Source organism: Apus apus, chromosome 20, assembly GCF_020740795.1.
Source record: "Apus apus isolate bApuApu2 chromosome 20, bApuApu2.pri.cur, whole genome shotgun sequence".
Classification (NCBI taxonomy): domain Eukaryota; kingdom Metazoa; phylum Chordata; class Aves; order Apodiformes; family Apodidae; genus Apus; species Apus apus.
Genome location: NC_067301.1, coordinates 6593022 through 6612581, shown reverse-complemented (window position 1 = coordinate 6612581; position 19560 = coordinate 6593022). Strand labels below are relative to the sequence as shown.

The following is a 19560-nucleotide window of genomic DNA, read 5'->3' as shown; positions in this document are numbered from 1 at the left end:
TCCTGGCAAGGGTTGTCAGGCCCTGGCCCAGGCTGCCCAGGGCAGGGGGGGAGTCCCCATCCCTGGAGGGGTTTAAAAGACACATAAATGTGGTGAGGGACATGGGTTAGTGGTGGCCTTGGCCAGGCTGGGGGAATGGTGGGACTTGTTTCTTTCCAAGCAAAACCCTTCTACAACTCTGTGAGGGCAGGACGGGCTCCAGGCCCCCGTACAGAGCCAGGACAACTTACCCCTGAGGGAGGATGCACCGTCCAGCCCAGCTCTGCCGTTGCCGTCGTGGAGTCCATCAGTGTCTCTGCAGGAAGAAGGTGAAACAAGAACTCAGTGGCCACCTGAGGCTGGTGGAAGGGACAGGGGTGGAGAGGAGCCAGCCCAGGACTGCAGCTATCAAGCCCAGCCTGTGCAGAGCCCTCTGGTCAGCCCTCAGCTGGGGAGGAACCTGGCATTGGTCCCTCCACCCCTTTGCTTTCCCATCCATGACCCACTGCTCCCTGGCCCACCTCCTGCAACACATGGGGGCACAGACTCTTCCACCCACCAGCCCAGCTGGACTTCCCTCCTCACAATCCAGGGTTTGACAGCCCCACACAGCTCAGCCTGAGCAGGTTCCCTCCACCACCTCCCAGTTTCTTTTGCAAAAGGGGGAGGTTTTTTCCCCAGAATTTTGCATGGCCGGCAGAATCCTTGGTGATGCAGCAGCACACAGGAAGAAACAAGTACTAAAAAATGCAGCCAACGTTCTACAGGTGACTTGGGTTGAAAATGACCAGGTGATGCCACTGCCAACCAGAAGAGAGAAGTCCCCCTAAGCCACGTGGACAGCAAAGCCTCCTTGTCCTTCCTACAGCTCATCCCGCTTCCAGCGCTGAAGTGTCTTTCAACCCAAATAGCTACAGGTTGGCCTGACTACAGTGATGGCACAAGAAGGGATACACACTTTGTGGCACCCCAGTACTTGAGCTACAGTCTGTGGTGTTCCCCATCCAGCACAGGAACGGGCCAGATGGCCCCATCAGACCCACACTGGACAGACACTTCCACCAGTGGTTTCCACTGTCTGGTTAACTCAACATCCTCCTGGTCTGTGGTTGTGAACCCTTGTTGCAACATCAGGTCTAGTTGGAGACCTGTGACTCGTGGTGTTCCCCTGGGGTCAGTGCTGGGCCCAGTCTTAGTCAACATCTTCGTCAGTGACATGGATGAGGGGACAGTGTATCCTCAGCAAGTTTGCTGATGATATGAAGCTGGGAGGACTGGCTGATCCACCTGGAGGTTGTGCAGCCATTCAGTGAGATCTGGACAGGCTGGAGAGCTGGGCAAAGAGGAACCTCATGAGGTTCAACAAGAATAAGTGTAGAGCACTGCACCTGGGGATGAAAAATACCATGCACCAGTACAGATATGGGGTTGACCTGCTAGAAAGCAGCCCCATGGAGAAGGACCTCAACTTGAGGAGAAACTTCTTTCCTGTGAGGGTGACAGAGCCCTGGGACAGGCTGCCCAGAGAGGCTGTGGAGTCTCCTTCTCTGGAGACTTCCAAGACCCATCTGGACACGTTCCTGTGTGACCTGCCCTGGGTGTTCCTGCTGCAGCAGGGGGGTTGGACTTGATGATCTTCAGAGGTCCCTTCCAACCCCTCTGATTCTATGATTCTATGATTTTTCTGCTCTGTGCCCAATGCTGATTTAAAGAAAACAGGACAACATCCCAGTTTAGAAATCACACCCATGGGTTTCAGCACACTGAGACTTGTGGGAGAGAGTGAACAGGTCCCAGTGATTCTGTGCTGAGACCAAGGTGATGCTCCCAGAGGATATTCTGTCCCTCTGCTCTGTAGGGAGAGCAGGAATCTGCCCTCGCTTTCGGGGTGTGCCCTCAGGATGCCAGTGGCCTTGGCAGGGATGCTGCAAAGCATCCATCCCACACACACAGGACACAAACACAGAACTTGTCTGGCAGCTTCACTTTCCCTGCCCTCTCAGGACAGGCAGGGAAACAGTCCAGCTTCAGGGCTCTGCAGCTCTCAAGAAAAAGCATCTTCTGCACCAGATACTCAGCCACCCCCACACCAGCTCAATGAGAGCTGAACCAGGAGAACCCCAAAATAGCCAGGATCTCCAGCCACCCTCCTGCAACCCAACAAATGCTGCCAGCTCCCACGGCCACAACAATGGAGAGTTCCTGCCTGTGACCATGTCCTGCTGCTGCTCCTCCCCACTAAAACCCAAGCATCCTGCCACGAACCCCCAGAAATCATCTCCACCTTCTCCACTTTCACTACGTTGAACAAAAACAAAGGAAGACGAGCTGAGCAGACTCATGATTTCAGAGACAGGCCTGGGGGCAGGAGTGGCTGGTGGTCAGCCTGCCCAACAGAGCAGCTCAACTCCCCTTTTCCCAAAAAGTGCCCAAAACTGCCTCAGCTCAGATATGCTCCTTGCACCCACTTCTGGCAGTAAATCATTTTCAGACTGGGGGCTGCTCGTTACTCCCGGTTAGAGCCAGTGGTTTCCAGTTCACAGGAAACCAGGATTTCAAAATTTGGTTTCAGTCCAAGACTCAACAGCAAAAATAGTTCTTTCCAAATTTTCCCACTAGGAAGAGTTCTGGAAAACAGCTAGTCCAGAAATGTTGTCATTCAGATTTATGGAATTTCTTTTTAAACTGAGTATCTGTTTACATAGTTCAGTAATAGTGTTTATTTTATCAGAGTAGCTGGTTTTTTCATTAAAACACCAGTGGCACTTTCATCTACAAGGAAAACAACATTTTTCACCCAGTGCTAACTAGACACTGCATTATTTTTTGAAAAAAAAACCCCTACATTTGTTATTTATCTTAACTATCAATGACTGTGGTGCACAGGGAGTGTATTAATAGCAGGGACTAGAATGGAAAAGAAGAAACAATTCACACCAGTATTAAAAAATCCCCAAATAAAGAGAATATTTTGAAGCCTTTTGCATTTGTAAAAGCCTTTTCTTTAATGAAAACTGGGAGCAATGCAGATGTTGTTGATGCAGAGATGCCCCTCATCCCCAGCTGAAGAACTGCTCATCTCCTTGGAGCTGCACATCTACCTCAGCTGGCTCAAGGACATCTTGCTTTGACACAAGGAGGAGTAGGAATTGGCAGGTTTGAAGCAGATTTTTCCAGGGGTCAATTATCTTCTCATAAAAAAAGATCTGCCATTAATTTGAGGCTGAATTAACACTGCTCGGCTCCCAGTTACTAGATTTCCTTCTACTTGTACAAAGACTCTACTATGCAAAAGCTCCTTTCCCTCTTCTGATGCTTCAAAGTGGCAAAAGAATCATCTCCAAGACGACTAAATGAGTTGAGCTTCCTTATTCTCCCACCCCAAACTGGGTTCCCTTCTTTCAGGCTCCTGTTTATCAACCTTCTTGGTGCAAGGTGGACCCCCCAGACTGTGGTCCCCGCACCCCCTTTTTGAACAGCTTTTCCACCAAACTGCTGCCCCGTCTGGAGCCCATTTGGAGGTGGGTTGGCAGGTCAGCACTCAGCAAGAGTTGCTTCAACTACAGAAAATTTTGACTGGCTGGTCCCCAGGGATCAGAGTGAACCTGCTGCCTGCAAAAGAGGATGGGAAGCCAGGATGAGTTTCAGTGGTGGTGGTGTTGGTGGCTGACTTCCAAACACCTCAGTGCCTGAATAACAGCCTGTGACAGAGTCATCTTGCTTGTATACCCGGCCAGGAGAACCCCTCACCCTCCACCTGAGATTGAGGAGGCCACATGGTCCTCCAGGGGAAATCCCTGTCTCACCCCTGAGGAGTTTCTTACTTCCAAACAAAGGAAATACATTAATTAATTTCTCCAGAAAAAAAATAATATTAAAAAAAAACCAGATCCACGTCCAATGAGCCAACACATCCCTCATCTGCAGGGACTTCTCTCTGCCTCTCTCCCAGGCTCTGACATGCTCACATCTCCACAGCAGTGGTGGGCAGACCATAGTGGGAGGAAGGCCCCAAGAAGATGGAGCCAAACCCTGCTCTGAGAACCCACCTTGGAAGTGCTGGCACAGAGTCTGAATTAGCAACCAAAAAACCAGGGGAGTTTGAGAAAGCAAGACAAGACCCCACCACCCACCTCAGCTGAGCAAGAGAAAGGCTGAGGTTCCCCCAGGGTCTATTTCTCCTTCAGCTGGATGGGTTTTCATTGCTGCAGGGGGACTGTGGAAGCTCATCAAAGAGGAGTTTGCAAGATGACTCCTTGTGGTTTGCAAGGATCTACACCAGGAGAAAGTAGCAGCAAACTGCTCCTCAGCCTGGGAGGGAAACGGCAGCTGCAGCTTTGCCTGGGAGCTGAACCCAGGAGGACACATGGCAAACAAGACTCAGTCCTACCAGGGGAGGTAACCACCCGTGAAGAGCAATTGCCAAGAGATGCAGATCTTGCCCCGTTTCCTTCCCCATCCTGGGTGAGGCAGGAGCTAGAGCAGTAGATGCTGCTGGAGCACACACTGGGCAGGAGGTCCTCTTGGTTCCTTCTGGCCATCAAGGAATGATAACTGAGGAGATACTCATGGACATCTCTGAATAGGTGGGTGACTCCAGGCACCAAGATGTCAGTCATCCAGAGCTCTGCTGCAGGTGCAAGCCCCACACGAGACATGATAAACCCCAGGGAATGGGAACCCACCATCCTCCAGAGCTCCTCCACCCACAGCAGGGCCAGCAGTGCTGCCCTCAGCACACTCAGTCTTTGCACCTTCTGTGCCCACGGTGACCCATGGTGGGCTACCATGGCCATACCTCACCAGCAGGTCTCCTGATCCTTCCTCCCTGTGGGCTGCCCCATGCTCATTCCCTGTTCCAGGCACCCAACGGGACCAAACCCTCCACTGAGGACAACTTTCTGGATGAGCAACCCCAACCCAGCTGTTAGTGCCCTGCCAGCCGTGGGGAGCAGAAGGTGACTGCTCCAACCAGCAAACCCAGCAGCTTCACTCACTGTCATGGTCGAGGCTTTCATGGTGCTGTCCTGCTGCTTCGGCAGCACCAAACGACAGGCTGAGGGGCTGGTGCTGTGGCAGCCCCAGAGAGACCCCCCGAGTGGCCAGGGCAGAGCAACCCCTGGGCACTGAGGGTGATGACACCCTGGGCAAGGCCACGGGGCAGCAGCAGGGCTGGGTGGCTGGAGATAGCTGGGGCTCAGCAAAACGCTCTCTGCGGAGCAGCATTTTCTCAGTGTTGTTGTTTGTGTTCTTCCCTCCCGTGTGTTTATCTGCAGACTCACACGCTGCCCGCGGCATGATAAATAAACCTGCAGCTGCTCAAAACCAGCAGACACAACCCTGGCCAGCTTCCCACCAGAAACCACGCTGCTCCCCACGGGATGGTTAGGAGATAAGTGCCCGTCCTTTTCACTTTGAAGATGCTTTCAATAAGCAACTGGGGCCCGTCGTTGGCTCTGCTGCTCCAACAAGGGCTCCAGCTCCAACACGTTGCCTCTAAAGATGCATCATCACTCATATCACCACCTCCAGATACTCAACAGCTACGCTAAGACACCAACAAGGTGATGAATCTGCTCTGCCAATGACCTGGGTGAGGAGATCCTAGTCTTCTGCATGGTCTTCTTGGTGCTCAGCCACAGGTGAGATGAGTGTGGGCATCTCAGCTGCACCTGCTTTTCCCATCTGGCCAGGTCAGGACTGAGACTGATAGGCAGACCTGAGGGTAGGACAAGGCTGGGATCACACTGGGTGCTGCTGAGGATTGGAGACACCAGCATGGGGTGGCCAGGACTGGGAGATGGAGAATGACAGGACCAAGGGACAGTGGCAGGGGCTGGAGGGGCAAGGGATTAACGGAGGAGCCCTGCACGCTGCAGACACACTTCTCAGTGTCCAGAAAAACAATGTCCATGGAGTTTTGCCAATTTAGACCAACTTAGAGCATCTGGCCCCGAGTTTCTTGGAAGTCCTGGCAAATCCTTCACATTCACAGGCTCCAAACTCACCCAGATAAAGAAACAGCTGGACAAATAAATAGCCCCACAGATCGCCAGAGCCTCCACCCTCATTTTTCCACCCACAACGTTTTCCCTTCCCCTCCTCACGCCAGCTCCTCCTGCAGGGTAGGACACTTGCCAGCAGTTTAATCCTGGTCCAGTATTGCTAACACAGGGCGCAAGCTTCCCAGCTGGCCCAGGACCACATCAGCTGGGGTCCTGGGGTCAGTGCTGGGCCAGCAATGGGGGCAAGAAGTTGCCCAGATCCCCTCCAGTGAGCTGGGAGCAAAGTCATCCCCAGGCAGACCTGGAGCCTGTGCCTTGTCTCCATCCCCCAGACGTGACCTGTAAGCCCACCTAGGGCACCTCAGCGGGTTGGCCCAGCCCGGGGGGGATCCTGCAGGGCCAGCTCAGTGCTGGGGCCGGGTGGAGCAAAGCAGGATCGGTGCGAGAGGTGCTGCAGCTTGGGATGGATCCTCCTGCCAGGCACACGTGCTCCTGAAACGGCGTTTGCAGCCCAGGCTCAGGCCCAGCCACCTCAGCCCCGTGCAGGGGGGTTGGCTGATGAGAAACCCGTCTGTCCCCCCGCCCCGAGGAGCCCTCGCAGCAGAACCTATTTCCCCTTCCAGAAGTTGAAAAGCCCCCCCCCCTCTCTTCCTCCTCTGCTTTGCTGGAGCTTTCTTATAATCTTTTTGCCAGCGAGAGCTGAGAAGGGGCTGAGCAAACCCAGTGGCCCTTCCCTGCAGCCCCAGGCTTTGCTTTCCCTGGCCGGGGGCCAGCGGAACAGACTGAAACCCAATCCCCCCCCGGGCCGAGCCGCTGGCGCGGGAACAGCGCCCGGCATTGTGAGCCGGCGGGGCCTGGGGATGCTGCTCTCAGGGATCCACTTCAGCTCCAAGAGGGAGAGGGTCTGACTGGGAGCAAGGAGAGGCTGGGATGGGGACCACCGACCCGCCCCCCGCCCAGACACCCCAAGGGCCTCCTCAAGGGCGGCTGCAGGAGGTCATTCCGGTGGTCTCGGGTGATGTAAGACATCCAGCAGATGGGGACCTGGTCAGTCAGCTCCTTTCCCTGCAAAATCAGGTCCAGCCAGACTTAGACACCTAAGAATAAGGGTGACCTCCATCACCCAGAGGGTCTGGCCTGCCAGCCCCCCAGGTGGACAGTCCTGGGGCCAGCGAGGCATGGAGGGCTGACCCCAGAGATACCACGCAGCGCTGGCAAGGGGAAGGTGTCACCACTTCTTGGGAGCCATGGAGCCTTCCTAGCCCCTTGGTCCACCAGGATATCACCCAAGCCTGCCTGTAAGCATCAGAGTCAGCGGGTGAGCAGGTTCTAGAAGCTGGTGGGGGTCCGTAGTGATCCCTGGGACTCCTTCACCCACCTATGGGGTGACACCTGGAGACAGGACCAGCATCAAAGCAGATGTCCCCAAGACATTCTGCCCTTACAGCAAGAGTTTCAGCAGCCTCACTGGAAACTCCCCCTATGTTTTTCCACCTGTGACACAAGGGCTTCCCCATCCCTACCTAAACCTTTCCCTGAGCCTCCACGTCTCCACAGACCATATCCATTGCTGGACCTGTCCTCAGGGGACCAAACCCAGGGTTGCTGCTGTTGTGCCCTTGCTGTGATGGGAAAGAAGGGAAGTGGGGCTGGGGGAGCTGTGCCCGGTTGCTGGGCACACAGCACATGCCCAGGGGTGAGTCTGGAGCCAGGGGGGAGCTCAGCCACGACCCAAAGCCAAGACATTGGGAGAAGCAGCTTCACAGGGGCTTCCCAGCCCCTCTTCTCCCTCCTCTGAAGTCACAGAATCACAGAATCATTTTGGTTGGAAAAGACCTTAAAGACCAAGTCCCACCATTCCCCCAGCCCTGCCAAAGCTACCACTGACCCATGGCCCTCAGCACCACATCTCCAGGGCTTTGAAACCCCTCCAGGGCTGGGGACTCCCCCCCTGCCCTGGGCAGCCTGGGCCAGGGCCTGACAACCCTTTAAAGGAAGAAATTGTTCCCAAGATCCAACCTCAACCTCCCCTGGCACAACTTGAGGCCATTTCCTCTTGTCCCATCCCTTGTTCCTGGGGAGCAGAGCCCGACCCCCCTGGCTCCAACCTCCTCTCAGGCAGCTGCAGAGCCAGCAGGTCTCCCCTCACCTCCTGGTCTCCAGGCTGGACACCCCCAGCTCCCTCAGCTGCTCCTGCTCAGACTTGTGCTCCAGCCCCTTCCCCAGCTCCCTTGCCCTTCCCTGGACACGCTCCAGCCCCTCCATGTCCTCCTTGTCCTGAGGGGCCCAGACCTGCCCCCAGGATTTGAGGTGTCCCCTCCACAGTGCCCAGCACAGGGGGATGATCCCTGCCCTGCTCCTGCTGCCCACCCCAGAGCTGACACAAGCCAGGATGCTGGTGGCCTCCCAGGCCACCTGGGCACACACTGGCTCATGTTCAGCTGCTGTGACCAACAGCCCCAGGTCTTTTTCTGCCAGGCACTTTCCATCCTACCCTACCACCAGCCTGGAGGGTTGCAAGTCATTGGCCATTGCAAACATTGTCCCTCACAGTGTTGGCTGCTGCACTGCTGGAAAGCTCCAAACCAAGGAGAAAGCTCAACTCAACAGCCTCCTAGTTGGACTAGATGATCTTTCGAGGTCCCTTCCAACCCCTGGGATTCTATGATTCTATGATTCTCAGGGGTCCTGCAAGTTATTAAAGTATGTGTCCTGCTTTCTAAGCACCCAAGTGACCACTGCCCATCCAGGCACTGTCACTGCCAGGCAGCCAAGTGCTAAGGATGTCCCCTCTCATCTGCCTGGCTGGGAGGGGCCTGGCCCAGCTCTCCCTCTCTGCTGGGAGGGGCTGGGAATTAACATTTTGTGATCTTTCAGCCCGGAGCCTCTGCTGAAGAAGCAGGTCAGGCTGGACACAAGGGAGGACCACGCTCTGCCCAGCTGCCACATCACCCCCAGTCACTATGGCAGATGCATCCTGTCTGGCCTCACTCTCCTGACACCGTCTGCCCCAGAGGTCACCAGAAACCTGATAACCCCACCAGAGATCCCTGAAAGCTGCTCCAGGGACCCATGGTCCTTGCTGGCAGCATCTGTCCCAAAAGGAGCTGGGACATGTAGGTGGTCTGAGTTGAGCCGAGGGCAGGCTGCCGGGAAGAGACAATGCAGATGCTAAATGCCAGTGAGCAGGGGCCCTCCTGCTGCTGCTGGGAACGTGGTGGCCACACAGAGAAGACACAGATGCAGACATTTCACAGCTCCTGTCAGCACTAATGACTCGGTCGCTGCAGTGGCACTGACCCCATTGTCTGCAGGACACCTTGCGGGAGGGAATCCCAAGGCTGAGCAAGCGCCGTCCTCACCCATCCAGCCTCACCCACCCAGCAGGACAGGCCCAGCAACGACTGAGCTCCTCCCTGAGGCTCCTCCCGGGAGGAAGAAGTGGGGCCACGTCCCTGCAACTCCCTCTTCCTCCCTAAGGTTGGAGACCCCAAGCCCAAGAGCAGCTTCTGGAGATGCTCCCGCCCTGAAGGAGCTGGCAGCCTCCACCACCCACTGCCCAGACCCAGCTGTCAGTGTGGCACACAGTGTGGCACAGAGTGTGGCACAGAGCTGGCACAGAGCTGGCACAGAGCTGGCACAGAGTGTGGCAAAGAGCTGGCACACAGTGTGACACAGAGTGTGGCACAGAGCTGGCACAGAGCTGGCACAGAGCTGGCACAGAGTGTGGCACAGAGCTGGCACAGAGTGTGGCACAGAGTGTGGCAAAGAGCTGGCACAGAGCTGGCACACAGTGTGACACAGAGTGTGGCACAGAGCTGGCACAGAGCTGGCACAGAGTGTGGCACAGAGCTGGCACAGAGCTGGCACACAGTGTGGCACAGAGTGTGGCACAGAGTGTGGCACAGAGTGTGGCACAGAGCTGGCACAGAGTGTGACACAGAGTGTGGCACAGAGTGTGGCACAGAGCTGGCACAGAGTGTGGCACAGAGCTGGCACAGAGCTGGCACACAGTGTGACACAGAGTGTGGCACAGAGCTGGCACAGAGTGTGGCACAGAGCTGGCACAGAGCTGGCACACAGTGTGGCACAGAGTGTGGCACAGAGCTGGCACAGAGTGTGACACAGAGTGTGGCACAGAGTGTGGCACAGAGCTGGCACAGAGTGTGGCACAGAGCTGGCACAGAGCTGGCACAGAGTGTGGCACAGAGTGTGGCACAGAGCTGGCACAGAGCTGGCACAGAGCTGGCACAGAGTGTGGCACAGAGCTGGCACAGAGCTGGCACACAGTGTGGCACAGAGTGTGGCACAGAGTGTGGCACAGAGTGTGGCACAGAGCTGGCACAGAGTGTGACACAGAGTGTGGCACAGAGCTGGCACAGAGCTGGCACACAGTGTGACACAGAGTGTGGCACAGAGCTGGCACAGAGTGTGGCACAGAGCTGGCACAGAGCTGGCACACAGTGTGGCACAGAGTGTGGCACAGAGCTGGCACAGAGTGTGGCACAGAGCTGGCACAGAGCTGGCACAGAGTGTGGCACAGAGTGTGGCACAGAGCTGGCACAGAGCTGGCACAGAGCTGGCACACAGTGTGGCACAGAGTGTGGCACAGAGCTGGCACACAGTGTGGCACAGAGTGTGGCACAGAGCTGGCACAGAGCTGGCACAGAGTGTGACACACAGTGTGACACAGAGTGTGGCACAGAGCTGGCACAGAGTGTGGCACAGAGTGTGGCACAGAGTGTGGCACAGAGCTGGCACAGAGCTGGCTCACAGTGTGGCACAGAGCTGGCACAGAGCTGGCACAGAGCTGGCACAGAGTGTGGCACAGAGCTGGCACAGAGCTGGCACACAGTGTGGCACAGAGCTGGTACAGAGCTGGCACAGAGTGTGGCACAGAGCTGGCAAACAGTGTGGCACAGAGTGTGGCACAGAGCTGGTACAGAGCTGGCACAGAGTGTGGCACAGAGCTGGCACAGAGCTGGCACAGAGTGTGGCACAGAGCTGGCACAGAGTGGCACACATTGTGGCACAGAGTGGCACACAGTGTGGCACAGAGCTGGCACACAGTGTGGCACAGAGCTGGCACAGAGTGTGGCACAGAGTGTGGCACAGAGTGGCACACAGTGTGGCACAGAGCTGGCACACAGTGTGGCACAGAGTGTGGCACAGAGTGTGGCACAGAGTGTGGCACAGAGCTGGCACAGAGTGGCACACAGTGTGGCACAGAGCTGGCACAGAGTGTGGCACAGAGCTGGCACAGAGTGGCACACATTGTGGCACAGAGCTGGCACACAGTGTGGCACAGAGCTGGCACAGAGTGTGGCACAGAGTGTGGCACAGAGTGTGGCACAGTGTGGCACAGAGCTGGCACAGAGTGGCACACAGTGTGGCACAGAGCTGGCACAGAGCTGGCACAGAGTGTGGCACAGAGCTGGCACAGAGTGGCACACATTGTGGCACAGAGTGGCACACAGTGTGGCACAGAGCTGGCACACAGTGTGGCACAGAGCTGGCACAGAGTGTGGCACACAGTGTGGCACAGAGCTGGCACATGCCCCTGGCATGGAGGGACACACAGCTGTCACCACTGGAGCCCAAACATGGAGCCACTACCCTTGGCATGTGGCAGTGGATGCCACCTACAGCTCCTGGCTGCAATATCCAGCAGGAAGAGTTGCTTTGTACCATAATAATCCAGCCCCACCACTGTGCCCTGCGGCCAGCTGGCAGGAGGTGCAATGCCCAGGGTGCATGGCTGCACCTCCTTGTGCCCTTCCATACCCCAGGCCCTCTCTCCTGTACCCCAGCTACAGCATCTTGTGTCCCCAGGCCCACTCTCCTGTACCCCAGACCCAAGGGCAAGGCCACCGAGGAGATGTGGGATGGAGCAGGAAGCCCAGAGGCTGCAGAGCCCCAGCAGGTAAGAAGCACCATCAGCCCTTGCACAACATCCATCCCTTTCCCCACCAACCCCTGCCCTCCATCCAACGCAACAACCACTGAGGGAATCAGCAAGAACATGAGCCCAGGCCGTGGGGGTTTTTTTCTTGTCCAGCTCTTCCTCCCCTTCCCCCTGAGGTCAGTGCCAGCAGCCACCCCCACCCGGAGCAGGGATGGTGGGCGCAGTGAGGCCCTGTTCCACCTCCCAGCACTGCTGGCACTAAATGAGGTGCTGTCCCCCTGCGTGGTGGCACAGGCTGCAAGCAACTTCTTTCCAGCAGGCTCTGGAACCCTGCTCAGCATCCCAACTGAGCCATCCTTAATAGGCTGCCGTTTTAATTTGCTTTTATTGGAAAACACAGATGGTGACCCCCCCCCAACTCCCCCACCCCCATCCCTGCACACACACAGATACAGGGTAATCACATTTACGAGGGGATGATATTATCTCCAAACTCAGCAAAAAGCTCCAGCAAAAGCCCCGGTGCCCCCAGCGCAGCCCCGTGCCCGCCTCGTAAAGGCAGGGCCACCCAAAGCCCCCAGGGCCGAGGGGGGGGGACACCACCAGGGTCCCCAACAAGCAGAACTGAAGACCAGGACTAGCCCCTGGAGCAGCCAAGCCAGCCGGGTGGATGAACCCAGTGAACTTCTTCCATCCCTGGGGTCTTTGCAAGGTGTGGAGCTGCCCGGAGCGAAGGGATCCCCAGGGCTGGCGACCAAGGGTTGGAGCTCCAAGCGTCCCTGTCCCCAGCCAGTCCCCCCAGCACCAGCAGAGCTCCAGGTGGCTGCAGGGAGGTGCCAGCAGCGCAGGGACGGGCAGGGACAGGCCCTGCTGTACAGGCTACCCCAGTCCCAGCAAGCCAGGGAGGGGACTCCCCCATCAAGCAGCCCTTGACTTGCACCACCTGCACCCGGACACCCCAGCACCAGCAGATGCTCCCACTCCTCCAGCCCTGTGGAATTCCCACCCTGGCTGAGCCGGGATGCCCTTCCCCACGCATGCCTGGCTCTGAGCATCCACCTCACAGCCAAGGACTCCTGCTTTTTCACTGTTTTTACTGACAAGCTGTAAATTAGCTTCTGGTTGGCAGCTCCAAGCGGGAACGGCTCGGGAGGAAGCGCGGGGCCAGCTGCAGGTTGGGGATTGCCAAGCCACCCAGGGGTGTCCCCTGCCCCGGGCTGGCTGGGGCAGCAGGGGGCTCTGCATCGTGGGAAGTGTCTCCCCAGGAGACACACAGGAAATCCCCAAATCCCTGCAAGGAGCTTGACTTCCTTCTAGCAGCTCCCACGGCCAGAGCATCTCTCCACCACCATCCCTTGTGGGTATCTCCAGGGCTTTGCCTGCAGCCACATCAGGAGAAAAAACCCTGCATCCTCTCTGGGCCCCCCCGCTGCAGATAAAGCCACAGCAGAGGTGGCATCTGGACATTTTTAGCAAGCTGCAAACATCTCCTTCCTTGGGAAAACTCCATCTTCATTCAACACCTCACCATGGAGAGGGTTTCCTCTTTCCCACCTGCCCCCCAGTAACTCATTACACACTCATACAACCAGGGCAGCAGGTTGAACTGGGGGATGCTCCACCGGTGGATGCCACAAGGCTCCTGCTCCCCTGTGGCCCTGCTTGGGTGAGGGATGTGTCTGTCCATCCATCATGGTGCTGCCCACCAAGCAGGAGCCAGCCAGCTGCCCTCCACTGGGACAGAGCATCCCTGAGGCAAGTGGGAGATGGGCTGTGGGACCACAAGGCCAGAGAAGCTCCTCCAGGACTGAAATATGAGGCAGGACCTGCAAGGGCTGCATGGAGGGACCAGGGACCAGCACAGGAGTGAGCAACATCCACGCTGGAATGTATCTGCAGGTCTGCAGATCAGCCTGGAAAAGGTGGCAGCAGCTCATGGACCAGCTCTGCTGCACATGGGGCTGGAGGAGAACACAGGCTGGAGGAGTCCAGGCTGCCACTGGGATGGGGTCCCAGAGACCCCAACCCCTGTGGAGACTCATTTCCATCACGAAGCTCCTTCAACCCCTGAGCAAACTGCATGTTGAGAGCTGGAGACAAAGGCATCAAGGAGCTGAGGATGAGCAGCTGCCCAGGTAAGACAACCACAACCTGGTTACGAGTCTGTGGGAAGAGGTTTTTTTTTGCACCCACCTAAAAGAAACAAGCCCGGAGGTGGAAAAGGGGCAATTTCCAAAACTTGAAAGGGATTATTAGCAAAAATTGATTAGTGGGAAATGTAAACAAAAACAATGAGGAGTAATTACAGCCAGCTTCAAAAGGCTTTGCCAAAATCTCATAAATCTGTGATCATAAAAGAAGGCGTCTTCAGCTAAAAATTATCTTGGCTTTGAATAAAAGAAAAAAATTGCAGTAAAAATAAACATATTGTATAAATTAAAACCCGGGGAAGTTGGCAGCAGTAAATTAGCAGTTATAAGATGCAGACAGTTGTGAAAGGATATATCCATGAAAAAAATCGGCTGCCAGCAAACGTAAAGGAGAGGAAAAGAGGAATGTTTAGATACACCGAAAGCAAACACAGCTTTTGTGGGAAGGTGAGTGCACAGGGATGCTCCAGTGTGGAGTCAGGAAGCTAAGGGAGATGCCCCAATGCACGGGGCAAAGCCAAGGGCAAGGCCAGAAGGGATGAGTGGACAGGGTGGCTCCAAGTGGAGCCTCGGCTGCAGATGGGACCAGCAGGGAGCAGGGGATGCTGAGAACCACGAGGTGCCCCAGACCCCTCACTGGCAGCACCCCACTTCCCCTGGCAGCCACTCAGGGGTGCCTCACCCAGGGGTGAGGGACACTCAGGGTCCAGGTCATGTTAGCAATGTTGGAGTTGTTTCCTGGTAGCAGCTTCACCCCCAAGACAACTATTTGCTCTTCGTGTGGTCAGCACAGCCCCTACAGACCAGGGGGACCAGGACAGCCCCAGGACAAACAGCTCTCCTCTCTCCTTCCAACATTTTCTGCCATGCACCAAGCAGGGATGGTGCCATCCAAGGATGAGGAATGATTTCAAAGCATCCCACAGGGCTGGTGGAAAGGAGCTTGGGGGTCTTGGTCCAACTCCATCCCCACCACAGGATGAGGGCAGCCATGGCTTTGCCAAGCTGAGCTGGGAGCACCAGGATGGAATGTCCCTGTGCTCCAGGACCTGCTGCAGTGATGCAGAGATTTCCAGCTGCTCAGCAAGCCTTTCCCCAGACCAGAAGGATGCTCCCCAGGCTGTGCTGTTACTTCCTTGCTCTGCACCTCAGCTCTTTGTCAAGGAGATGCAGCAAGAGGGACAACACCAGAGCAAGTGCTGAGGATCACGTGGCAGAGCTATTGGTGTGGGTGTTGGCCAGACTGGGCTATTCTGGCACCTCAGCACGGCCACTGCCACCCCCAGCTGGGCAAGCCCGAGCCACGGGGAGGCAGGAGCTGTGGTGGGGATGGACAGATGGCTGCCACTGTCCTCCTGCAGTGGGGAAGGTCTTTGTTTCCCTGCCTTTCCTCACAGCAGGTAGTGCAGCACTGCCCAGCTCCTCCAGAGCACGCCTGTGGAAGCAGGGGCTATGGACACCTTCCCAGGAGCTGGGAGGGAAACTGAGGCAGGGAGCCTTCCCCACCACCTGCCCCAGGAGGGGCTGGGAACATCAGTGAGCATGGAGACCTCGTCCCGTTACAATGACCCTTCCAGCATGTGACACTGAAGTGACCCCAGGGCAGCTGGCTCTGCAAACCCAGAGACACTCAAGAGACCCAGCAGCAAACACCCCCAGGCACCTGCAGACCCCGCAGGGAGGACAAACCCTTGGGACAGGCTGGGTCTGCACCCTTCCCTGCCCCCAGGGGGTGGATGCTGGGGACGGTGGAAGGACCATCGGGTGCACCCCTTCTCCCTCCCCATGGGCAAAACCACCCTGGGTCCTCCCAGCACTGCAGGAAGCACAGACACCTGCAGCTTTGCAGGGTTTGGGGTTTGCTGCCTGAGCCCCAGAAAAGGACCACATTTCCCAAATCCAGTGCACACGGTGACCAAGGTGCTACCTGGCAGCCTCCTCAGCCTCACCACCGGCAAGCAGGAGAGAAGCCTTGTGCAGGGAATGCACCATCCCCCAAACCCCCCACTCAGCATGAAACAGCCTTTATAAATCAATGTCTGCAGGAGGAAAACACGTGAGGGAGCAGCAAGTTCATCCTCCCCTTGCCACTCTGCTCCCAACAATCCTTGAATCCCACAAGTGAGAATTCTGGAGGGCTCAAGTCCCATCTCTCCTGCTCAGGAACACACTCTCACCTAGGGGCTGTGCTTGAGCACCCAGGGGTGTGCCAGAAGCCCAGGAGCACTAGAAGAGGAGCACATCACTACCCCTCACTTCCCAAAGCAGTGCTCAGTCCTCTGCCATCACAGCTCCCTTCTCCTCAACCTGCAAAGCTCTTCCAGCAGGTGCTGCTCCTGGGCTGGCCAGGATGGCCAAGCCATGGGAAGCCACCAGCACCCTGCACGGCCATCAGGGACACTAGAGTAGACAGGCTGCTGGCTCTACAGCAGGCAACAACATGTAGCCTGGGCTGGTGGTGGCCACACAGAAAGACATGGAGGGGCTGGAGCGTGTCCAGGGAAGGGCAAGGGAGCTGAGGAAGGGGCTGGAGCACAAGTCTGAGCAGGAGCAGCTGAGGGAGCTGAGGGTGTCCAGCCTGGAGACAAGGAGGTGAGGGGAGACCTGCTGGCTCTGCAGCTGCCTGAGAGGAGGGGTCGGGCTCTGCTCCCCAGGAACAAGGGATGGGACAAGAGGAAATGGCCTCAAGTTGTGCCAGGGGAGGTTCAGATTGGATATTAGGACCAATTTCTTCCTTTTAAAGGGCTGTCAGGCCCTGGCCCAGGCTGCCCAGGGCAGGGGTGGAGTCCCCACCCCTGGAGGGATATAAAAGCCATGTAGATGTGGTGCTGAGGGACATGGGTTAGCACCAGACTCAGTAGTTCTAAGTTAATGGTTGGACTTGATGATCTTAAAGGTCTTTTCCAACCAAAACAATTATCTGACTCTACGATAGATGCCCTCAAAACCAGACGTACCTGCCAGGCCAAGCAAGAGCTTCCACACACAGCTCTGTGCATGGCCAGCATGTCTCCTGCACAGCACCTGGGAGCACAGCAACGCTGAGGAGCCACATGCTCAGAGACTGTGATGCCACTGCAGCTCAGATGTCCCCAAGATGGGTTCTTCCCATCCCACTGGAAACCCTCCCCATCAAACACCACTGGGAGCTGCTGCCTTCAGCAAGTCCCTCTTGCCAGAACACAGAGCTGGCCACTCACATGGAGCAGGGTGCTGCCCTCTGACCTGCCCATCCCAAATGCACGAGGCAAACCTCTCCCAAAACCACATCCTGGTGGGCAGCCAGTGGGAAAACCAGCTGGTCCCAAGCATGTCCATGCCCCATCACACCTCAGGAAAACATCTTGTGCCACCCAAGGAGGATGCAGTGCCACCATGCCACATCTATCCTGCCCGGAGAGCAGAGGTGCCAGGGCTGGTGGGATGTGCAGGGATGCCCAGAGCTGCTGGCTCCTCTTATCTGCTCCCACTGCAGGGATTTCTAGGTGAATAAAAGCCATTCCCTGAGCCTGTGTTTACTCGGTCTTGGAGAAAATAATTGACTCTTGATGCAGCTCTGACTCATGGGATGTGGATTTAAAGAACTCGGTAAAAATATCCATAAAGCTGCCCTGCTCCATGTGTGGGCAAAAGAAAACTCCCTGCATCATGCCAGGGCCTGGCCTCACCAGCTCTGCACACCCACCTGTCCCTGTGCCATATATCATAGACTTATAGGATCATAGAATCATTAAAGGTTGCGAAGGGACCTTGAAGATCATCAGGTTCCAACCCCCCTGCCATGAACAGGGGACCCTCCCACTAGAGCACGTTGAAGAAAACCTCGTCCAACCTGGCCTTAAAAACCTCCAGGGATGGGGCATCAACACCCTCCTTGGGCAACCCATCCCAGCTCCTCACCACCCTCGTGGTGAAGAAGGATCAGACCTTCGGTGCCTTGTGTTTCTGAGAACCTTTCCTCCTCCAGATACAAGGGATTTGTCTGCTGGGGTCACTCATGGGAAAAAGCCCCCCAGAAGCGAAATGCGGCATCGCAGAGGCACGGGTGACAGGAGGGGGCACCCAAAGGGCTCGGCCACCACCACACACGTGTGTCCCCTGAGGTGGCACTTGGGCTGGGCAGAGCAGGAGGTGCTGGGCTGTGCCTGGGAGCTGAGCCCTGGCAGTGCTCAGGACGGGGGTGGCACGAGGCTGCAAACCCCCCCTCCGCCTGCGTCGGCTGCCCCCCCTAAGGAAAAGAAAGGGGGTGTTTTCTGCTGCCCACAGAGCAGAGAAGCGGCGGGCCCTGGAAAACACAGCAGCAAGTAACCAACCACTGAGTGCACCAATGAAACGGCTTCCAGTCCTTTTTGCTGCAGGGGAGGGGGCAGGGGGGACTGTCACCAGAGCCCCGCGGCAGCCCGGCCGGTTGTCAGCGCCGGGGCAGCGGGACGGGAGCCACGGGGCTGGGGGAACAAAGGACAGTTCAAGGCTCCATCGATCCCGAGGTCAGAGGGTGAAGCAAGAACATCTGGTCTGACACTGCCCAGCGCTGGCCGAGGGACTTCCCTGGGTTTATTGAGGGAAGGGGGACTCTTTCAGAAGGAAGGATCCAATATTGCTGCTAAAGGGGATGGAAAGTTCTCCCCAGCCCTGAGCCTGTGGGGAGGCACCTGCAGCAGCACAAGGTGGAGCACAGAACCAGAGAAAGGTTTGGGTTGGAAGGGACCTCAAAGATCATCTCGTTCCAACCCCCCTGCACGGGCAGGGGCACCTCCCACCAGCCCAGGCTGCTCCAAGCCCCATCCAACCTGCCCTTCAACACTGCCAGGGATGGGGCAGCCACAGCTTCCCTGGGCAACCTGGGCCAGGCTCTCCCCACCCTCACAGGGAAGAACTATTTCCTAATGTCCAACCTCAATCTCCCCTCTTTAAGCTTCAAACCATTGCCCCTTGTCCTCTCACTCCACACCCGTGTCAAAAGCCCCACCAGCTTTCTTGTAGGGCCCTTCAGATATTGGGAAGTTGCTGTAAGGTCACCACGGAGCCTCCTCTTCTCCAGGCTGAACAACCCCAACTTCCTCAGCCTGTCTTCACAGGGGAGCTGCTCCAGCCCTCTGGTCATCTTCGTGGCCTCCTCTGGACATGCTTGAGGAGCTCTATGTCCTTCTTCTGCTGGGGACTCCAGGACTGGACACAGAGCTCCAGGTGGGTCTCACAGAGCAGCGCAGAGGGGCAGAACCCACAGCAGTTTCCGTGCTGTGTGTGGCTGGGGATGCTCACGTGCAGCAGGGGAACCCTGAGCAGCAGCTTGTGTCCAGGCATCTTGGCACCTACTAGCACCTTCCTTGAAACCAAAGCTTCAGCCCAGGGCATGTTCTTGGGGGGCAGCTTGCTTGGCAGCACCCGCAGGGGTGGGCTGAGCAGAGCTGTCCCCGCCTGCTGGCTGCTGAGCTCGTGTGAGGTCCTGGCATCATTGCAGCCCAACATGGGCTTGCAGGTTTCTACACCAGCAAACATCCCTTCTCCCACCCCTCCAGCC

The 19560-nt window shown here is 56.9% G+C and overlaps 1 protein-coding gene across 2 annotated transcripts in view; it reads right to left on the bottom strand.

Annotated features, from left to right (window-relative positions):
* The window catches only part of EPHB2 (EPH receptor B2), a 143152-nt gene that overhangs the window by 99754 nt on the left and 23838 nt on the right, over positions 1–19560 (bottom strand). For both annotated transcript variants that reach the window (XM_051637365.1, XM_051637366.1), the window contains exon 2: positions 231–295. In XM_051637365.1, the coding sequence (XP_051493325.1) occupies positions 231–295 (65 nt within the window). The remainder of the gene's footprint in view (positions 1–230; positions 296–19560) is intronic.